Source organism: Schistocerca gregaria, chromosome 3 (assembly GCF_023897955.1).
Source record: "Schistocerca gregaria isolate iqSchGreg1 chromosome 3, iqSchGreg1.2, whole genome shotgun sequence".
NCBI lineage: Eukaryota > Metazoa > Arthropoda > Insecta > Orthoptera > Acrididae > Schistocerca > Schistocerca gregaria.
In genome coordinates this window covers 567,497,141-567,517,692 of record NC_064922.1, presented here as the reverse complement: position 1 = coordinate 567,517,692, position 20,552 = coordinate 567,497,141, and the positions used below count along the sequence as shown (strand labels likewise).

At 43.1% G+C, this 20,552-nt stretch overlaps 1 protein-coding gene across 1 annotated transcript in view; it reads left to right on the top strand.

Moving 5' to 3' along the window:
• LOC126355972 (acylcarnitine hydrolase-like) overlaps positions 1 to 20,552 on the top strand; it is a 91,947-nt gene that overhangs the window by 61,317 nt on the left and 10,078 nt on the right. Inside the window, exons 7-8 of the mRNA XM_050006578.1 lie at positions 2,820 to 3,001; positions 13,673 to 13,802. Of these exons, the coding sequence (XP_049862535.1) occupies positions 2,820 to 3,001; positions 13,673 to 13,802 (312 nt within the window). The remainder of the gene's footprint in view (positions 1 to 2,819; positions 3,002 to 13,672; positions 13,803 to 20,552) is intronic.

The following is a 20,552-nucleotide window of genomic DNA, read 5'->3' as shown; positions in this document are numbered from 1 at the left end:
GAAAAAGAAGCCGCGTGGTCAGAGACGCCTTGCCACGGTTCCCGAGGCTCCCCCTGTCGGAGGTGGGAGTCCTCCCTCGTGCGTGGGTGTGTGTGTTGTCCTTTGCGTAAATTAGTTTAAGTTAGATTAAGTAGTGTGTAAGCCTAGGGACCACGTCGATGACCTCAGCAGTTTGGTCCCATAGGAACTTACCACATTACATTACATTACCACGAGAAAAATAACAAAACGTGTAGCGTTGCCAATGTACTATCAACCGTCTCCAATTACTGAGCTATTGCTTTCAGACCTTTGCGCTGTCACATATTTCATGATAGTTAGTGGTAGTGGACGGGTACCTTACTACAGATGTTTTCTAGGACCACGTCGGAAAACAGGGATGAGATCTGACCCATGGAGGCTAACAGTGACAGAATGCTTACTGGATAAAGGACACTTCAGAAAGCTTGAGCCGATTCCACAAGACTGTATCTTCAACAGGAATGAAGATAGAAACTTGGGGCGAAGCTACAAATTTCCCTCGGCGCCAGTGTAAACAGCCGGTTCATGTTGTTCACAATGGTGTTCTCTCTAGTGCAGTTATCGCGTTCATACAGAATGTGCGACCATTCAAGGTGGCGATAACAAAGAAACAAAAGCCGTTTTGCGGCATACGTTTCAACAGCTGCAATTCAATCAGCACGTGCTGCCCAAGTTTTGTCGACAGTTCAGCCTCAACGATGGATCAGCCATAAGTGGAGAATCGTTCTCAGATTTTACCATTTGCCTCCAATGTTCCCATGTGGCCGTATCTTGCGCTTTGTAATTACTGTGGAGGTTTGTGAAATATTTCCTCCAACTGCAACAACTTTAGATGACCTACAATTTCGCACAGGCGCAGCAGTGAATGCAATAACCCTAGACCTTGTAACCTAACCTCAATTTAGGTTCATAATTTTTCGTATTTCATAGAAGAAAAGAATTCTGTGAGAAATTTCTCATACCAACTGTACTCTCGTTTCGGTAGAAGCCATCACATCTGGCAAACGACGTTATTAAACATACCTTAATGAATATATGTAATCCAATAAATGTTAATAGAATTAAGTTGATAATTAATTCTCATTTTGTGAAAGAAATTGACTGATGTTATCTCACGTTTAGTAGTTTACAATCAGTAAAATAATGTAGATGGAGTATGGGGGGGAGGGGGGGGGGGTAAATGTTGAGTTTTCCATTTGCCAGACAAGCCAAAACCGTATGCAAGAGGTGAAAAAATCACAGATGCGTAGAGCTCCATATAATCCTTGTTACTGTAGTCAATTTACTCTTCTGTGTGTTGGCTTGTGTATGTATATTAAAGTCCACCATTTCATCCAGTTAGTCATGTCATAAGTTTTACTTTTTGTGTTTCTGTGTGTACTGTAGGGTCTCTATTGTTTGTGGGGTTCGGTTGCGTCTGTGTTCTCGAACTTTTTTCATTTTCTCTAGTTACACTTTGATTCTGTGGTTGTGTCTTTGTGCTACATATGTGTTATAACCATTGTTTGAGGCTATGAGTTGTTTGGTTTGTAATTCTTTTTCATAATATTCTTTGTTTAGTGGGATATTATTTAGTCTTTGTAACATGTCACGTAGGGGCAATGGTTTTTTATTTTGTGAGTGATTGTACGTGGCACGTATAATTGCGTCTCTCGTGTTGGCTTTCTGAAGATGTGTAGCTCATTTGACTTCCATTCGATTTTGTGTGTACAAAAGTGTTATTTGCCTTGCGGCAAATTCCCTGACTTCTTAACAGATGTCCTACCAGCCTGTCTCTTCTTCTTGGCATTGTTTTCCATATATCCTTTTCCTCGCCGTCTCTGCGGAGAACCTGCTCACTGCATATCTTATCAGTTCACCTAATACTTCTGTAGCGACACATCTCAAATGGGTCGGTTCACTTCTGCTCCGATTTTCCCACTACCGTTCAGTGAGTGTTCGAACGATAAATTTTTAGAAATTTTCTCCTCAGAGTAAGGCCTGTGTTTGATACTAATAGACTTATCTTGGCCAGGGGTGCTCTTTTCGCCAGTGCTAGTCTGCTTTTTATGTCACCCCTTGCTCCGTCTGCCATGAGTTACTATGCTCCCTAGGCAGCATAATTCCTTCGTTATCACTAATTCTGATGTTAAGTTTCTCGCCATTCCCATTTCTACCACTTTCAATACTTCTCACTACTTTCGTCTTTCTTCGATTTACTCTCAGTCCACATTCTGTAGTCTTGAGACCATTTCATTCAGCAAATTTATTCTCCTTCAGTTTCATTGAGGATAGCAATGTCATCAAAGTATATTATCACTAATATCCTTTCACCTTAAATTTTAAATCCACTCTTCAATCTTTCTTTTATTACTGGCATTGCTTTTTCGATGTATAAATTGAGCAATAGGGGCGAAACACTACATCCCTGTCTTACACGATTTTCAATTCGTAATTTGTTTTCCACTCTTACTTTTCCCCCTTGGAAATTGTATATATTGTATACTCCCCCGCTTTTCCTGTAGCTTACCCCTATTTTTGTCCCATTTTCAAACATCTTACACCTTTGGACATCGTAGAATATGTCTTAATTTGTCCTTAGTCTTTCTTCCGTTATCAGTCCCAACGTCAGGACTTCACCTACCGCGCCTTTATCTTTCCTAAAGCCAAACTGATCGTCATCTAAAGCATCCTCCAGTTTCTTTTATATTCTCGTATATATTATTCTTCTCAGCATTTGGATGCATAAGGAGAATTTCAGCATGGTTAAATCTCTACTGCTGTTTTACTGCAAACACTTATCTACTTTTGTCCGACAGGTTACCAAATACTGAACAGCACAGAGAAAATCGAGATACTCAACAGCCAATTTGTCGAGTCGGTGGCGCCCTGTTTGCATCTTTCGACTGCAGAGCAGCAGCAGGAAGCAGCTGTCAAGCTGAGGGAGTTCTACTTCGGCAACGGTACTATCTCTACGGACGATGCTGACTCTCTTGTGAACGTAAGTAATCCAGAATCTTTTTTCTCAGTTCGTAGGGAAGTCTCCCGAGTCGAATGCTAGTTCACTGATAAAGGAAACCTTGCCTATTTTCAATGTAGTGTGTTAAGGTCCTGTCTACGGGTAAGCTATGTACATTTGTTTGATTGTGCGTAAGATTTTATTTGTTGAGATATGTCTTAATATTGCATCCACCAGTTGATGTTAATACTACACACTTATAAAAATGTCATGACCTGTAATAGTTTTCAAACATACAAGTACAGTGAATTTCGCGATTAATATCACTCTCCTGCTCACATTTTCGCTTTAGCTCGTCGAAAAATACAACAATCATTCACATCTGTTTCTGTTTCGAGTTACCACCTAAATTCACGTTGGGGTAATGTGAGGACATCATAGATCTACATACATTCTTCTTCATATAATGCTAATTACAGATTGCAGTTGTTGAAGACTATCTAGTAACCCGAGGCTTCGTCTGCACACTTGTATCTGACTTATGTTTAACAATTATGTACAGTGTTGTCATGAATAGTTTGAGAAGGTTGTAAGGGTATTGCAGGGTAAGCTGTGCTGAGGGATAATTGTTAAGAAAAAAATCGATATATTGCTCTGTATGCTTGGTAATTAGCATTGAAGTTAGGCAATCACGCCGCTGCGTGCGCAAATTCAAGGACGAAAAGACGATAGATTGGGTTTAACGTCCCTTAGGCATCAAGGTAATTATAGATGCAGCACGAGCTCGGATTTTGTATAGAATGGGGAAGGAAATCGGCTGTGTCCTTTCAAAGGAACCAACTCGGCTTTTGCCTGGAGCTATTTAGAGAAATCACGAGAAAAACTAAGTCCGGAAGCGGGTTTTAGCCGTTCGTCCTTCCAAGTCTAGAGTGCTAACCAGTGCGACTACTGGCTCGCTGCGCTATTTCAAGCGACCCACCAGGCACGGCGTCGGCAAACGGATTCTTCGTTTAGTTTTCTAAACCCAAACAAGAGAGCGAAACAAAAATTGTACAAGGGACGGTAGGCAGAATGGAACCAGAGCCAAAGGCTGAGCAGTCTCTTGCGCTATTACCTACGCTAAGAGAATAACTGATACCAAACTGCATCTGGCGGGCTGCTTGAATTAGCACTCGCAACAGCCATAATAATTGGCTAACTTCAATGTTGATTAATTTGCAAATGGCGCAGCGTATTAATAGTTTGAAAAGAATTATTTCTCAGCATAATCTAATAATATTTGATACATTTCACACACACTTCGTCTTTAATTAATTTCGTACTTCAGTTTCATCCGAATTCGGAAGAAACTTAGAATTCTGCCAGTAATCAATTGTCGTTTCCAGAAGAAGACTATCGTAATGAAGTGTCTATTCTCTTCTGTTTTTCACCAAAAGTCTCCAGAGATGAACTGAACAACATAAATGTGATTGGGGATTCATACTTCTGAAGTGTTCCTAATCAATGCAGGAACATCAGATAAATAACTGATTCAGTTGTAAATAGTTTTATAGGTTCAAAATCACTTGTTAAGTTCGTCTTCAGGTTTTCAGGAACCGTGAGAAGCCTTTCTGTCGCACACCGTGAACCCTGGGCTGCTGGCAGGTGACAGCCGCATGTGAAGCCGAGATTCCGTATCCATACCCTTCATAGTACCTTTACACCTGAAGATATAATTAGCGGAAAACCGGCCGTGATTTTGAACTAGTAAAAGTAAACACAAATGAATCAGATATTAATCTGACTCAGCTATGATACTCAGATGTGGGTTTCCATCGAACCACCTTTATTATAAGAAAGATTGTTTTCGGACGTTTCTACATGCCACTCCACCTCATACTCACTTGCGGGCCTTAACAGCAGGAGGGGTCATGTGTATACGAAATTTGAGTCCAGTAGTTTCTGATTTATGCGTTTGTGACACATCTTTCAACCCCAAAACCTCAGTCGTAGGGTTGTTAGAGGCGTCTTGAGTTTTACTAGAAAGTCTAGCGACTCTAAAAACTATGTATTTGATACTTGTATCGGTCAGCATGGAATATTTTTACACGTCGTATTTTCACACTACTACGTCGCCTCTAGGGCTGCTTACAGTATTTTGCCCTCACAATATTTTTATACAGATAATTTTACAAATAATGTAATGGATATAAAAATTTGGTTGCATTTGCTTCAGACGTTCCTGAGTTAATTTTCTATGATATCCAGTCACCCTCATATGTATGGGTGTTAGGTGGATCTTAGCCATACACAGGCGTGTGCACTAATACGCAACAAAGTTTTTTATCAAATATATGATATAGGAACGCACAAAAGACTAATAAACAAACAAACAAGCATTAACATTTTTACACACATCAAAAAAAGTTTTGCATCACCTCGGTTCCGAGAGTTCCGGAACCTGGACAGAAAATTGGAATAGGGACATAAACATCATTACCGCCCTTTTTATTGCTCATGAAAACCACGCATTGCATGTTGTACCACCATACAGCGAGACCATCAGAAGTGGTAGTCCACACTGCTGTAACACTGGTACCTCTAATACCCAGTAGCACCTCCTCTTGCATTGATGCAAGCCTGTATTCGTCCTGGTATACTATCCACAAGTTCATCAAGGCACTGTTGGTCCAGATTGTTCCACTCCTCAACGGCAATTCGGCGTAGATCCTTCAGAGTGGTTGATAGGTCACGTCGTCCATAAACAGCCCTTTTCAATCTATCCCAGGCATGTTCGATACGATTCATGTCTGGAGAACACGCTGGCCACTCTAGTAAAGCAATGCCGTTATCCTGAAGAAACTCATTCACAAGATGTGCACGATGGGGGCGCGAATTGCCGTACATGAAGACGAACGCCTTGCCAACATACTGTCAGTATGGTTGCATTATCGGTCGGAGGATGGCATTCACGTATCGTAGAGCTGTTACGGCGGTTTCCATGACCACCAGCAGCGTACGTCAGCCCCACATACTGCCACCTTGCTGCACTCGCTGGACAGTGTGTCTAAGGCGTTCAGCCTGACCGGTTTGCCTCCAGACCCGTCTCCGACGATTGTCTGGTTGAAGGCATATGCAACACTCATCGGCGAAGAGAACGTTATGCCAATCCTGATCCGTCCATGCGGTATGTTGTTGTCTCTCTGTGTCTTCTCCACGTCCGAAACAACATCGCTTTCTTTCACTCCGAGACACCTGGACACTTCCTTGTTGAGAGCCCTTCCTGGCACAAAGTAACAATGCGGACGTGACCGAACCGCAGTACTGACCGCCTAGGTATGGTTGAACTACAGACAACACGAGCCGCGTACCTCCTTTCTGGTGGAATGACTGGAATTAATGGGATGTCGGACCCCCTCTGTCTAATAGGCACTGTTTGTGCATGGTTGTTTACATCTTTGGGCAGGTTTAGTGACATCTCTGAGCAGTCGAAGGGACTGTGTCTGTGATACAATATCCACAGTCAACGTCTATCTTTAGGAGATCTGTGAACCGGGGTGATGGAAACCTTTTTTCGATGTGTGTATATTAGATATAACTTAAATGTAGATTTTATATAAGAAAAAGGAGTTCGATGCTCAAGTGTCAAATGAACGGTCCTTCTCTTCCACGTTCGTCCAAAACTGGAAATTAGTTGTCAACCGTGTCTATATTATAGCCATGCCTTTACTCTATTGAATCTCATGTGACTCACAAGGCAACGGTGCAATCCGACATGTCGAAACTTGCTCTGAAGTTTTATACAGGACGATTACACCAAAAGAATAACACTGTAAAAATTTTAGGTACCAAGACACATTGCAGGTATTTTTATAGATTCTTGAAAATTGTCAAATTCGTACCCCGCCAGATCGCTGGAGGAATATATACGCCTTTTTTTACAGCGTATGCGCAACAAGGCAGGCACATACACTTCGTTGATGGCGCATTAGTAAACAGAAAACAAGACACAATGCAACTGTAATTTTTAAACCGAATTGCAGTTTTTATTGATAGTTTGTCACAATTTTACACATTACTGATCACAAGAATTCAAAATTCATTTAATATCCATAACAATTAGCAACGATTGGTAATGACATCTGTCTTTGTGAAGGTTCCAGAGCTTCGCGGATTGTGAAATCCAGTTCATGTTTTCAACCTAGCAAAGATGAAATACGAAAACCTTGATGCGCAGTCGAACTCTCCTACTTCTCCTGAAGACCTACGTATAGGTTATTTAACCGTTAATTTCTCGGACATTCTGTCGAATGTTGTCGACATTTCGTTACAAATTGAGGAAATACAAATATTAGAAGGAACATGAAGTAACTTGGGCGATTCTGTTAATTGTAGTCCGGACTATGACTGTTGCGCAAATAAAACCCCCGAACAAAAATAGACTACCCTTCCAAGAGCAAAGTAGACATGTGCAGCAATAGTTTTCAATGACAAACTAAACGCAGTGAATTTTTGTTAAACAGGGAGGGGGGTGGGGAGGGGGGTGGGGAGGTGAGGAAATGGGAGAGAACACGTATAAACGTAAGCAGTTTGCGTAGCCAGCTTCATTTCGTAATATCTGAAAACTAAGTCTATAAATATAAAAGAGATTTACAGGAAAGTATGAAATATCCACCAAAATGAAACTCTCAAAAATACAAAAGAAAAACTTTTCGAAGGATTTAGAACTGCTCTTGAGATCTAGTGCACTGTTCCCGAACGAGATCTAAACGATAGGCCGCTCTGAATTACAAATGAATGAACATTACTGATTTCCAGGCTTGTTGGTTATAGAGTGTCAGGCAATTACGCAAAAAGGAAGTCGCAAAATTACGAATTTTATCTCGAGTATTCCTGTAGATATGTCGTTAATACACTCCTGGAAATGGAAAAAAGAACACATTGACACCGGTGTGTCAGACCCACCATACTTGCTCCGGACACTGCGAGAGGGCTGTACAAGCAATGATCACACGCACGGCACAGCGGACACACCAGGAACCGCGGTGTTGGCCGTCGAATGGCGCTAGCTGCGCAGCATTTGTGCACCGCCGCCGTCAGTGTCAGCCAGTTTGCCGTGGCATACGGAGCTCCATCGCAGTCTTTAACACTGGTAGCATGCCGCGACAGCGTGGACGTGAACCGTATGTGCAGTTGACGGACTTTGAGCGAGGGCGTATAGTGGGCATGCGGGAGGCCGGGTGGACGTACCGCCGAATTGCTCAACACGTGGGGCGTGAGGTCTCCACAGTACATCGATGTTGTCGCCAGTGGTCGGCGGAAGGTGCACGTGCCCGTCGACCTGGGACCGGACGAAGCGACGCACGGATGCACGCCAAGACCGTAGGATCCTACGCAGTGCCGTAGGGGACCGCACCGCCACTTCCCAGCAAATTAGGGACACTGTTGCTCCTGGGGTATCGGCGAGGACCATTCGCAACCGTCTCCATGAAGCTGGGCTACGGTCCCGCGCACCGTTAGGCCGTCTTCCGCTCACGTCCCAACATCGTGCAGCCCGCCTCCAGTGGTGTCGCGACAGGCGTGAATGGAGGGACGAATGGAGACGTGTCGTCTTCAGCGATGAGAGTCGCTTCTGCCTTGGTGCCAATGATGGTCGTATGCGTGTTTGGCGCCGTGCAGGTGAACGCCACAATCAGGACTGCATACGACCAGGGCACACAGGGCCAACACCCGGCATCATGGTGTGGGGAGCGATCTCCTACACTGGCCGTACACCTCTGGTGATCGTCGAGGGGACACTGAATAGTGCACGGTACATCCAAACCGTCATCGAACCCATCGTTCTACCATTCCTAGACCGGCAAGGGAACTTGCTGTTCCAACAGGACAATGCACGTCCGCATGTATCCCGTGCTACCCAACGTGCTCTAGAAGGTGTACGTCAACTACCTTGGCCAGCAAGATCTCCGGATCTGTCCCCCATTGAGCATGTTTGGGACTGGATGAAGCGTCGTCTCACGCGGTCTGCACGTCCAGCACGAACGCTGGTCCAACTGAGGCGCCAGGTGGAAATGACATGGCAAGCCGTTCCACAGGGCTACATCCAGCATCTCTACGATCGTCTCCATGGGAGAATAGCAGCCTGCATTGCTGCGAAAGGTGGATATACACTGTACTAGTGCCGACATTGTGCATGCTCTGTTGCCTGTGTCTATGTGCCTGTGGTTCTGTCAGTGTGATCATGTGATGTATCTGACCCCAGGAATGTGTCAATAAAGTTTCCCCTTCCTGGGACCATGAGTTCACGGTGTTCTTATTTCAATTTCCAGGAGTGTAGGTAATACTATAGTAAAAGTCGTAGCTGTTTTGGGAACGGAGCTGCTTCTTTCCCCTGAACTGCTCTGTATAAATCAGGTTTCATGCATGAATTTCGGGCAGACCACAGTTTATCTTTTCGAGAAGAAAACAAATATTTATCTATCTCCATGAACATAAAGGTAAATTAGGACAACATTTTTTTAAAAAAAAGGCTGTTTACTAGCCAAAATCTTGTAATCTACATAGCAAAAATCTGAAAAAACGAGAGTAAAGTTACATCTGAAACGTCTTCTTACTGCTTGCGGAAAATAATTCATTGTTTTTGTTCGACTCTTGACCTGGATATAACATCACATCTGTCTTTAGGAGGACGACGAAAAGATTCAGCCTCACAATAAATTAATTTTTCGACATTACAGGTCATTTATCAGCAGATTGTCAGAAATATAATTTCCAATAGCTCATTGTCAGGTTTATTGTGGGACAGTATTGTTAAACATCAGTCATTTCTGCATTTTCAGTTTGCGTCACCACATTTGTCGGATTTGATCAAGTATGACTCGTACACAGCACAATCTGCAGAACAACGGATATGACAGTTTCTTACTCCATTCCAGTTTTCATACATAAGTGTAATAATTACCATGAATTCACTAAATGAATCAATATTTTGTGAGGGGTACGTGGTGTAGGAGAAATGTTTGTTTTTATCATCCAAGAGACACTACACATTTTTGTGAAGACTACAGGGACAAGCAACAAAGTTTTCGTTCTCAGTCAAACATACATTGTTCAAAAATTATCATAAGAACCGTGCTATAGGAATTCTTATAAAATAATTAACGCCAAAACTTTAAGTCCCGATTGACGGAAGACGCCTGTAAAATAACACCATACATTCCCTCTGTTTTCTGTTCTTTCTGAAACAGTCAAGCTGTCGATATTAACTGCAAGTTATTCAAAAAATTAATGATTTGATACATGTTCGGTATGGTTTGAATGCTCCAAATTTGCGCGTGTGCACTATAGACTTCGCGCTACGCAGCACTGCGTTTCGTATCACGGCTTACTCGACGATCGCCCTGGGTAGGAAGGGACGTACAAACCGCTGTTGTTAAGTGGTTCTTCATGCGGCAAAAATGAGTACCTTTAACATTTTTATAAATAATTCAGCTAAAATTTTGACAGTGCACTTCTTTCGGTGTATTCTTCTTGTGTAAAAAATTTCATGATAGGTTTCGACATATCAGATTCGGCCATTCCGTTGTCGTATTCCTCATACGAGAAGCTCCAACAACATTTCTATAATATTACTTTAAACGGGACCGTATAAAGCATCTTTATATCGTAGTGCACAGTTTTGCTGCAGTCTGTTACTTCACTTCACTCCTTTCAGCATTTATTCGTTGCCTGCTTGTTTGATGAACAGATTTATTGTTACCGCAACATGACTGCTAGGTCAGGTCTCACCAAGGGCTGACGACATGTTATGTAATCCTACGGTTAATACCAAAACGTAGATATGAAACATTTCTTTTCTGATCAGTATCTTAAGCTTCGAAATTTAGTTCAGACTTCGTTGAACTTCAGTTACGGAAATAGTAAAATAATTTTGATTGTTAATAACAGGCAAAAGTGGTCTAAATTATTTGTAAGTATAGGTCGGGACGAGAATGGAATTGTTGTTGTTGTTGTGGTCTTCAGTTCTGAGACTGGTTTGATGCAGCTCTCCATGCTAGTCTATCCTGTGCAAGCTCCTTCATCTCCCAGTACCTACTGCAACCTACATCATTCTGAATCTGTTTAGTGTATTCATCTCTAGGTCTCCCTCTACAATTTTTACCCTCCACGCTGCCCTCCAATGCTAAATTTGTGATCCCTTGATGCCACAGGACATGTCCTACCAACCGATCCCTTCTTCTAGTCAAGTTGTGCCACAAACTTCTCTTCTCCCCAAATCTATTCAATACCTCCTCATTCGTTACGTGATCTACCCACCTAATCTTCAACATTCTTCTGTAGCACCACATTTCGAAAGCTGCTATTCTTTTCTTGTCCAAACAATTTATTGTCCATGTTTCACTTCCATACAGGGCTACGCTCCATACAAATACTTACAGAAACGACTTCCTGACACTTAAATCTATACTCGATGTTAACAAATTTCTCTTCTTCAGAAACGCTTTCCTTGCCATTGCCAGTCTACATTTTATATCCTCTCTACTTCGACCATCATCAGTTACTTTGCTCCCCAAATAGCAAAACTCCTTAATCACTTTAAGTGTCTTATTTCCTAATGTAATTCTCTCAGCATCACCCGACTTAATTCGACTACATTCCATTATCCTCATTTTGCTTTTGTTGATGTTCATCTTATATTCTCCTTTCAAGACACTGTCCATTCGATTCAACTGCTCTTCCAAGTCCTTTGCTGTCTCTGACAAAATTACAATGCCATTGGCGAAACTCAAAGTTTTTATTTCTTCTCCCTGCATTTTAATACCTACTCCAAATTTTTCTTTTGTTTCCTTTACTGCTTGTTCAATATACAGATTGAATAACATCGGGGATAGGCTACAACCCTGTCTCACTCCCTTCCCAACCACTGCTTCCCTTTCATGCCCCTCGACTCTTATAACTGCCATCTGGTTCCTGTACAAATTGTAAATAGCCTTTCGCTCCCTGTATTTTACCCCTGCCACCCTTAGAATTTGAAAGAGAGTATTCCAGTCAACATTGTCAAAAGCTTTCTCTAAGTCTACAAATGCTAGAAACGTACGTTTGCCCTTCCTTAATCTAGCATCTAAAATGAGTCGTAGGGGCAGTATTGCCTCACGTGTTCCAACATTTCTACGGAATCCAAACTGATCTTCGCTGAGGTCGCCTTCTACTAGTTTTTCCATTCTTCTATAAAGAATTCGCGTCAGTATTTTTCAGCTGTGACTTATTAAACTGATAGTTCGGTAACACCTGCTTTCTTTGGGATTGGAATTATTATATTCTTCTTGAAGTCTGAGGGTATTTCGCCTGTCTCATACAGCTTGCTCACCAGATGGTAGAATGGAATTGGGAGTAATTAAAAGGATAGTACTGCAACAGATTTCAGATAGTGACGTAAACACATTCCTGTAAAATAACGAGAATTAATTTTCAGAACAGACCAAGATATACATAACTACATGTGAAGATTAGAAGTAATGTACTGTGCGTAAACGACCATTTACGCCATCTTTAATCACTTCCAGCACAGGTATACATTTGGATATTAATCAAATAATCTTGAACAGGAAAGTAAAATTAAAAGAAAAAATACTGAAGCTGAGGTGTAAATGCATGAAGTAATAGTCTAAGAAAGAACGCTTTATAAAGAATCAGAGTCTGGTGGCATCAGTTTTTATACCAATGGAAATACTGCAAAGGTTTTCCTGGCAGTTATCAAATTCCAAAAACCGAATTACCGTCGATGAGCTAAATCTGTTGTTCAAAGTCTTCTTTGCCGAACATGTTCGCAGCTTTAATATGTCAAGGAGAATGAAGAAAGATTACAAAATTGGTACATGACAGTTTGTGTTTCGAAACAGTAAAGCACTCGCGACGGAATTCCAATTTTGCCTATTACCGCAGCAAATAATTGAAAAAATTTGTCTGAATGGAATTTAGAAGAACTTTTCACAGTGAAAACTGTAAACCTTTTGGAATTTAGTGACATATAAAAATACAGTCGGGGGGGGGGGGGGGGGGGTGACATTAAACACAAGGTGTACTAAATTTAAGTATGAATAATAAATGTAAAAAAGAAAGTTCAGCGTAACACAGAAAGAAGGAAGCAGTTGTGTGTAGATAACAGACAAGACATTAAAGGACTATGCACAGAATATTTGAAAATAGGAAGAGTACTGATGTCATTGATTTATAATTAAAGATATTTTGGAAAGAGCATGTTTAAATTAATAGGTCGATGAAACGACAAAAAATGGAAAAGGAAAATATAACACTGGAGACACATATACCATCTGAGTGAGAAGGTAATGTCGGAAATAATTAGTGAAGTCAATAGATGAATAAACGTTTAACGGCGAAACTTGTTAATACCTAGAGTTTGTTAGTGGCAAAAATGTTTATCCACCTACGTGTGGGAAGAGAAAGTAGACAACCCTTACCTATGAAGCAGTACAGGAAACTGTTACAGAACAAATCCAATTGATAAACTGTGTCCAAATAATAGAACTTCATAATTTCAAAGAAAAAAGGCTGTACTTGATAAAATAATTTTTTCTTACTCTTTTGATTCATATATCGGTTGATATAGCTACCTTTGAAACTAGTGTAATATATCACAACTCGACACATACAGTACATTATGAGACTGCGGCAACATCAATCACAATTAACAGACAAATCTTTTTTTTCTTATAGTTCAACAACGACATGATGTTTTTCGAGCCAACGGACGCGCTGGTAAGGAAAGTGGCCGAGCTAAGTGACACACCAGTGTTCTATTATGAATTCGACTATCGTGGTGATATCGTCGAATCAACGCAGTGGGGTGAGTATACAGAAAGTAACGCATCTAACATAAACGACTCTCTTTGCTGTCAAATATCCCATGTTGCTGAAATGATGCAGCGACATCGAAGTAAAATTTGCTAAAAGTGAGAACAGTCACAGTCATCTCTGAATGCCGTCCAAAAGCTAATCACAGTTTTCTCACATAATTAAATGAAATGTCGTGTGACGAGGGCCTCCCGTCGGATAGACCGCTCGCCTCGTGCAAGTCTTTCGATTTGACGCCACTTCGGCGACTTGCGCGCCGATGGGGATCAAATGATGATGATTAGGACAACACCCAGTGCCTGAGCGGAGAAAATCTCCGACCCAGCCGGGAATCGAACCCGGGACCTTAGAATTGACAGTCTGTCGCGCTGACCACTCAGTTACCGGGGGCGGACTTCCACATAATATATCGGCGCCGCAGAGTAGCAGTCGACACCAACACTTTTACCAACCAGGATGCCCATTTCTGCCCCAGAAAGGCTTGCGTAGGTTCTGCGGGTAGTGGTCTTTACTACTGTGGCGAGGGCGGAGTGAGAAATGCTCACTCGCAAAAGCGACTGGCAGTGTACGTGACCTGTTTTGCAGCGGTATAGTGAGACAACTGACTGGCGTACACTGCATACGGCTTGCGGGGTAGACAGGGCCGTGTAGATGCTCCATGTTGAACGCAAGGCCTTTGCAGTCGGCCAGAGTACAGTCGATGACATAGGATGAGTCCTCTTGTCAGTGGTATCAGTTAGAGGTCCGAAGTCAAGCTAGTGGCTCGAAGACCATCGAATTTTCATAGCTGATGACACTTCTCACTGACACTTTAGCGGGTTCGCCAAACGTTGGACTGAGAGCTGTTGTGGTGACTGTCACGGTAAACGGTAATGGCGGAATTTGGAAGCCAAAACACCAGTGCCGCTAATGGCTGATCGGGGGACATTTATACCTGGTTGTCCTGAGTATGTTGTGACAGTAGTGTGGTTCCCATCACGCAGATGGCAGCTGAAGTGCGGCGTTGTGCCTTGGCATAAAGCAATCTAGGCCACCTCCACGGTAGACGGCTATGTTACAGGAGACTACTCCAGTACAACTTAAGCACCCAGCTGCAGCATATCGTCGGTGGCGAGCCTGCACGCCCTTTGGCTGGTTGCAATGTCGTGCCTGTGGCTGATGCCGCAACAATATTCTCTTTCTGTGTCGATGTATCACTCGTCATCAGGAAAATGGAGTACACTGAAACTGTTGTGTTGATTTATTTAGTCCCACATGTAGGAACTAAACCAGCCAGATCATTATAAGCACCTGCCTAACAGCGAGTATGTCCATCTCTGCCACGGAAAACAGTGAGGACGCGTCTTGCCGGGGTGGGGGTGGGGGTGGGGGGAGGTGAGCTATGAGCTCTGACGCCACATTCAGTCATACCATACATATGTTCGATCGGGTTCAGATCTGGCGAGTTAGGGGGCCAGCACATCAATTGGAACTCGTAACTATGTTGCTCGAACAGCTACATCACATTCTTGACCTTGTAACATGGGACAATATCCTGCTGAAAAATGCCACTGGCGTCGGGAAACACGATCGTCATTAAGAGGTGTACGTGGTCTGCAAACAGTGTGCTATACACCTTGGACGTCGGGAAACATGATTGTCATGAAGAGGTGTACGTGGTCTGTAAACAGTGTGCTATACACCTTGGACGTCTTAGTGCCTTACACGAGCTCCACTGAATGTCCCTCAGACCATAATGAAGCCGTCGCCATGTCTCCGTCCTGTATTTCTGGTGTCAAGGAGCTGTCTCCTGGAAGGCGACGGATTTGCGCCGTTCCATTGGCGTGATAAAGATGGTATCGGGATTTATCAGGCCCCGCAACGCTCTGCAACTGCGACAACATCCAGTGCTGATAGTCAAGTCCCCATATGAGTCATACTTGCCGCTGTCGTGGTGTTAACATTGGCACATGCATAGATCGTCGTCTGGAGGGGCCCATCGTTAGAGGTGTTCAGTGCACTGTGTGTTCAGACACACTTGTACCCAACCTAGGTAGTCAGACAACTGTAATGAATGGAGGGCGCTCAACCCCACTACGTCTGCACGTGGTTTCTCCTTGTTTTCGCCACGTGTTGAAGACACTCACCACAACACTCCTCGAATATACGAGAAGTCGTACAGTTTCCGTAACGGTCCGGCCGAGCCTCTGGGCCATCAAAGTCTCCCCCGGTCAAACTCAGATAGCTCGCGCGCCTTCCCCATTCTACACACGGACAGTACGCCCACTGATACTACATGCATCGTGCCTGTGACTGGCTAGCAGTCATTCCTGACCAGGTGATGTTGGTATCGCCTGGACGAATTTATATCGATAGTAGGTCGGTGGTCATAATATTCTGGATGATCAGTGTATACACTAAAGTCGATAAAGTAGTTACAGTTGCTACTTTAAAACCCACAGATACACATTTTTACCGGGCCTGTGTACACCGCCGGTCAGGGTGGCCGAGCGGTTCTAGGCGCTACAGTCTGGAACCGCGCTACCGCTACGGTCGCAGGTTCGAATCCGGCCTCGGGCATGGATGTGTGTGATGTCCTTAGGTTAGTTTAAGTAGTTCTAAGTTCTAGGGGATTGATGACCTCAGCAGTTAAGTCCCATAGTGCTCAGAGCCATTTGCACCATTTTTGAGTACACCGTTACATTGCTACCATCAAATGAAATTTTACATGTTGTTCGTATACGTGATTACGTCGGCTCAGCTTATGCCATTTCACGTTTATTCTACCTCTCTGACCTTGTTCGAGCTTCATTTACGTGTGTGTGAGTGTTAGAGCAACACGGTTGACTAAAAGTTTGCAGAATACAACGATTTTATCCTTTTGAATGGCGAAGCTGCTTGTCGCCTTCATCAGGATCGTTCTCTATAACGTCCGACATCATCACGTACCCTTTTCGCCAAAATTACGCAACGGCTTTGAGAAGGGGTAGATTCACCGTCAGGAGGCGTGACAGAGGTGTTCCACCCGAATGGGTTCCAATTCAAAATATTATCTATTCACTCCCGTCTACAACTCTTAGAAGTTTGTAACGCAAATTTCCGAACACCATGTATAAGAGTGCCATTAATCGAATGTCTTTTCCAGGGACAGAGGTCCAGAATCTGGAAAATTGGGAATATCGAGGGGGAAGACAAAGACCAAAGAAGACCTCAGTCCTAAAGGCCGATTTGTTTGTTAGATCTAGACAAAGCCCCTGTGTCGCCACCTGAGGGGTCACAGACAGATAATTGGCATGAATGGCCCCTGGTACGGTTTCAGTGAAGCGAAGTGCATCGACGATGCGCTATATCAAACAATGCTTAGTGTGAACACTTCAGACGAGAAGCATAAGGTTTCATATAGATAGGTCATTCTATAACTTTTATGCCTGCTCTCTTCAAAAGACTGAAGCAGATGAAACCCCCTGTAAGATGTTACAGTCAGACAGGTGAGACTGGAAACTCCCTGTGAGATATTGCAGTCAAACAGGTGAAACTGGAAATCCCCGGAAATAAATATGTGAGAAACATCACCAAAGGATGCCCTCAGGGCGCTATTTGTGGTCCAGAGGTCTGGGATGTTGCCTTAGAGCCATTATTGAACCAGCTTCATAATATGACAAATACTAGAGTGGCACCTCCTACACAAAAAAATGGTTCAAATGGCTCTGAGCACTATGAGAACATCTTAGGTCATCAGTCCCCTAGAACTTAGAACTACTTAAACCTAACTAACCTAAGGACATCACACACATCCATACCCGAGGCAGGATTCGAACCTGCGACCGTAGCAGTCGCGCGGTTCCGGACTGAGCGCCTTAATTGCGAGACCACCGCGGCCGGCACCTCCTACACAGATGATCTGTTAATTACAGTATCAGCCAACACAAAGGTTAAAGTAGAAAAGATGATAGGGAAGTTCTTGTAACTCTTAGAAACTGGTGCATAGAAAATAAATTAAAGATAGCACAACACAAAACAATTTACATGTTACTAAAATGAACATGGTCATCCTCGAGAAAAACCCATAATAAGAACAAACGACCAATCTGTGAAAACAAAAGGTAAATGTGAGTACCACGTTATAAACATTGACGAAAATCAAAATTTACATGCACACGTAGGAATAGTTGCCAGAGAGAGGTGTTAAAATCCTCAACAAAATAGCCTCTGACTGCAGTAACTACGTATCACAACACAATCGTAACAGCTATTGTGAGCTACAGGTCGAGTGTGAGGGTCCATAGAGCTAGAAAGGTAGAGACAGCACTGGCTTTCTGTCGAGATGTATACTTCTCCGCCTGAGAGTGGTGTATAGCTCAACACTGCCTGAGGTGCTGCTGGTGATCTTAGGCTCAGTACCACTGGACCTAGCCGTAAGAAGGAGAGGTGCACAATATTGGCTCAAAAGGGAGAGCACTTTAAGATAAGAGAGATACTGTTCACAAGATCTACATCAAATAGTGAAATAATGACAGTAATTAACAGAAAATGGCAAGAAATATGTGACAGGTCAGAAATATGGAGGAGAACCTACAAGTTGCTTCCTGACATAACTGAAAGATCAAGAGTGTCACACCTCCTTCCGACCAAGGGAGCTACAGCTACCTGTCGGGATATGATCCATATTCCAGAGACACTTATGAATGTGAAGCACAATCTCTGGGAGTGTGATATGAAACAAAATGCTACAGACCAGGATATTCTGAAAGTCCACTGGTGACGTCGAAGGGAGCGATAGAAATGTCGGCGATTGTGTGTCTTGATCATGATCTGTTATGGTGATAGAAGTGGTTGATGAGACTAGCAAGGGCAGAAACTGTTACGGTGATGCTGGAAGGTGCGTTTGCGGGTGGTGAGTGACGACATTTGATCAACTGTGAGTGGCCTCCATTTCTACTGCAATCCACCAGGGGCGGATTCCAAAGTTTCTGGCCTACATGGTGGCATCAGGATGCAACCAGGGGGTGTAGTGCGGACGCTGAAGTTTCTGAAATGGTGAGCCAGCAACGACAAGAGCATCTGAGATATATGCAGGATTCTTGTCATTTGTTTGTTGTTCTCCAGTATGTGCTCATAAAGTGAATGATAGTCGACTTACAAGATGCTTCTGCTGAATATTTCAACATCTGTTACTTGAAAGTCTTAAAAAGGCGCACCGTGTCCGCAGTTATTGTGGATGGAATGAGTCCAACGTGAGGCGAACATCTCCATTTTGACGGTAAAATATTTGGGGATATTATCTGGTGTGAAGTTCCTTTCCAAACCTTTGCTTCGATATATGACGACTGGATCGCTGTGTTGCGACCTCCTTCATGAGCGTTCAGGTGTCAAATGTGGACTGTACACTTCCGTCTTTTAATAGAACTCGGAGAATTTCTTTAAATGACGTGAAACTGATTGATGAAACCGTCTGAGACAACAGTACACGATAATGCTTCTGTGAGCAAGGCTTTTCTTATTACTTTTAGCAGTTATATGTTAATTTATATTGATAACATAGGGCTAGTATGACAACGCCGTCGAAACAACTAGAAATACAGATTTTAGTAAAGCTTTTAGCTACCTAAGAGTGTAAATACGGTATGACATCTGGTGTTCATGCTCTGAAAATATTCCCCTTTTCATAAGATTGGTACCCCTAAAATAATAAACATTGCGATATGACTACCATTAATGTAACATGTCACTGTGAGCGAACTCTCATAGCGTAAAGGAATATACAGGGTGTTCAAAAGAAAGTGTCAAATACCTTGAGATGTGGCAGTACTCACCGAAATAAGAAAATTAAGTCCAATGAACATGGGTCCGAAAACGTATACTTTCCGAGATAAACAAGTGTTTACAGGAAGCGCTGCGCGACGCTTGGTTACAGAGGCGTTCATTGGTGGTCCGTCAAAAGTGTCGGCAGGGTATTATGATGTCTTACAGTACTCTACCTACCTTTAGATGGTCTGCAGTCAGTTGTGGGGCTTGAGTCGTCTTGTAGGCTACGTTACTTTTCGTCGTTTTTGTGTGCCTTATTGTTCAGTACTGTCAGCCCTCGGTACCTATCGTGGTGTTTTACCTTCTTCTAAAGGCGGATTCACTTGTGGGTTTACTGTCATTTCACTGTTTGTATGTACAAATGGTCTAGCACATTTACATTTTCTCTCTTCTGTCAATTGTTATCAATGTAAGCCTACTTCTAGACAAGTGAAATGGTGGATATGATATTCTGCTATGGTTTTGCAAATGGACGTAGGCTAAGAGCCCGTGCCGTCTACGCTGAAAAATATTCAAAGCGCAGAGTGACCTCTGATAAGCTGACCGGAAGGTTATTCCAGCGCGTGAAGGACAAAGGTACCCTTGCACTTCGGAAGACTGACAGTGGAAAGCCCCGAACAGTCTTCACGCCTCACATGGAGGAGTATATGCCACATTCGGTGTGAGACGATTAGCGGCAGCAGAAGGCGTATCTCATTCTCTTATCTGGACGGGACGGGGTTCTTCATGAACAATTGCTGTACACATATCATCCACATTCAGGCCCCAAGGCCACACGATCATCATGGCATACGGCGGTTCTATCAGTGGATGTTGCCGAAGTGTGCCGCAGATCCATCGTTCACATCCAAGATTTTACTTACCTACGAGGCAGTGTTTACAAGAGATGGTGCTGTGAATTTCCATACGAGCATGTATTGGCAGATGTATATTCCGATGAAACTCAGGAAGGGGCCAT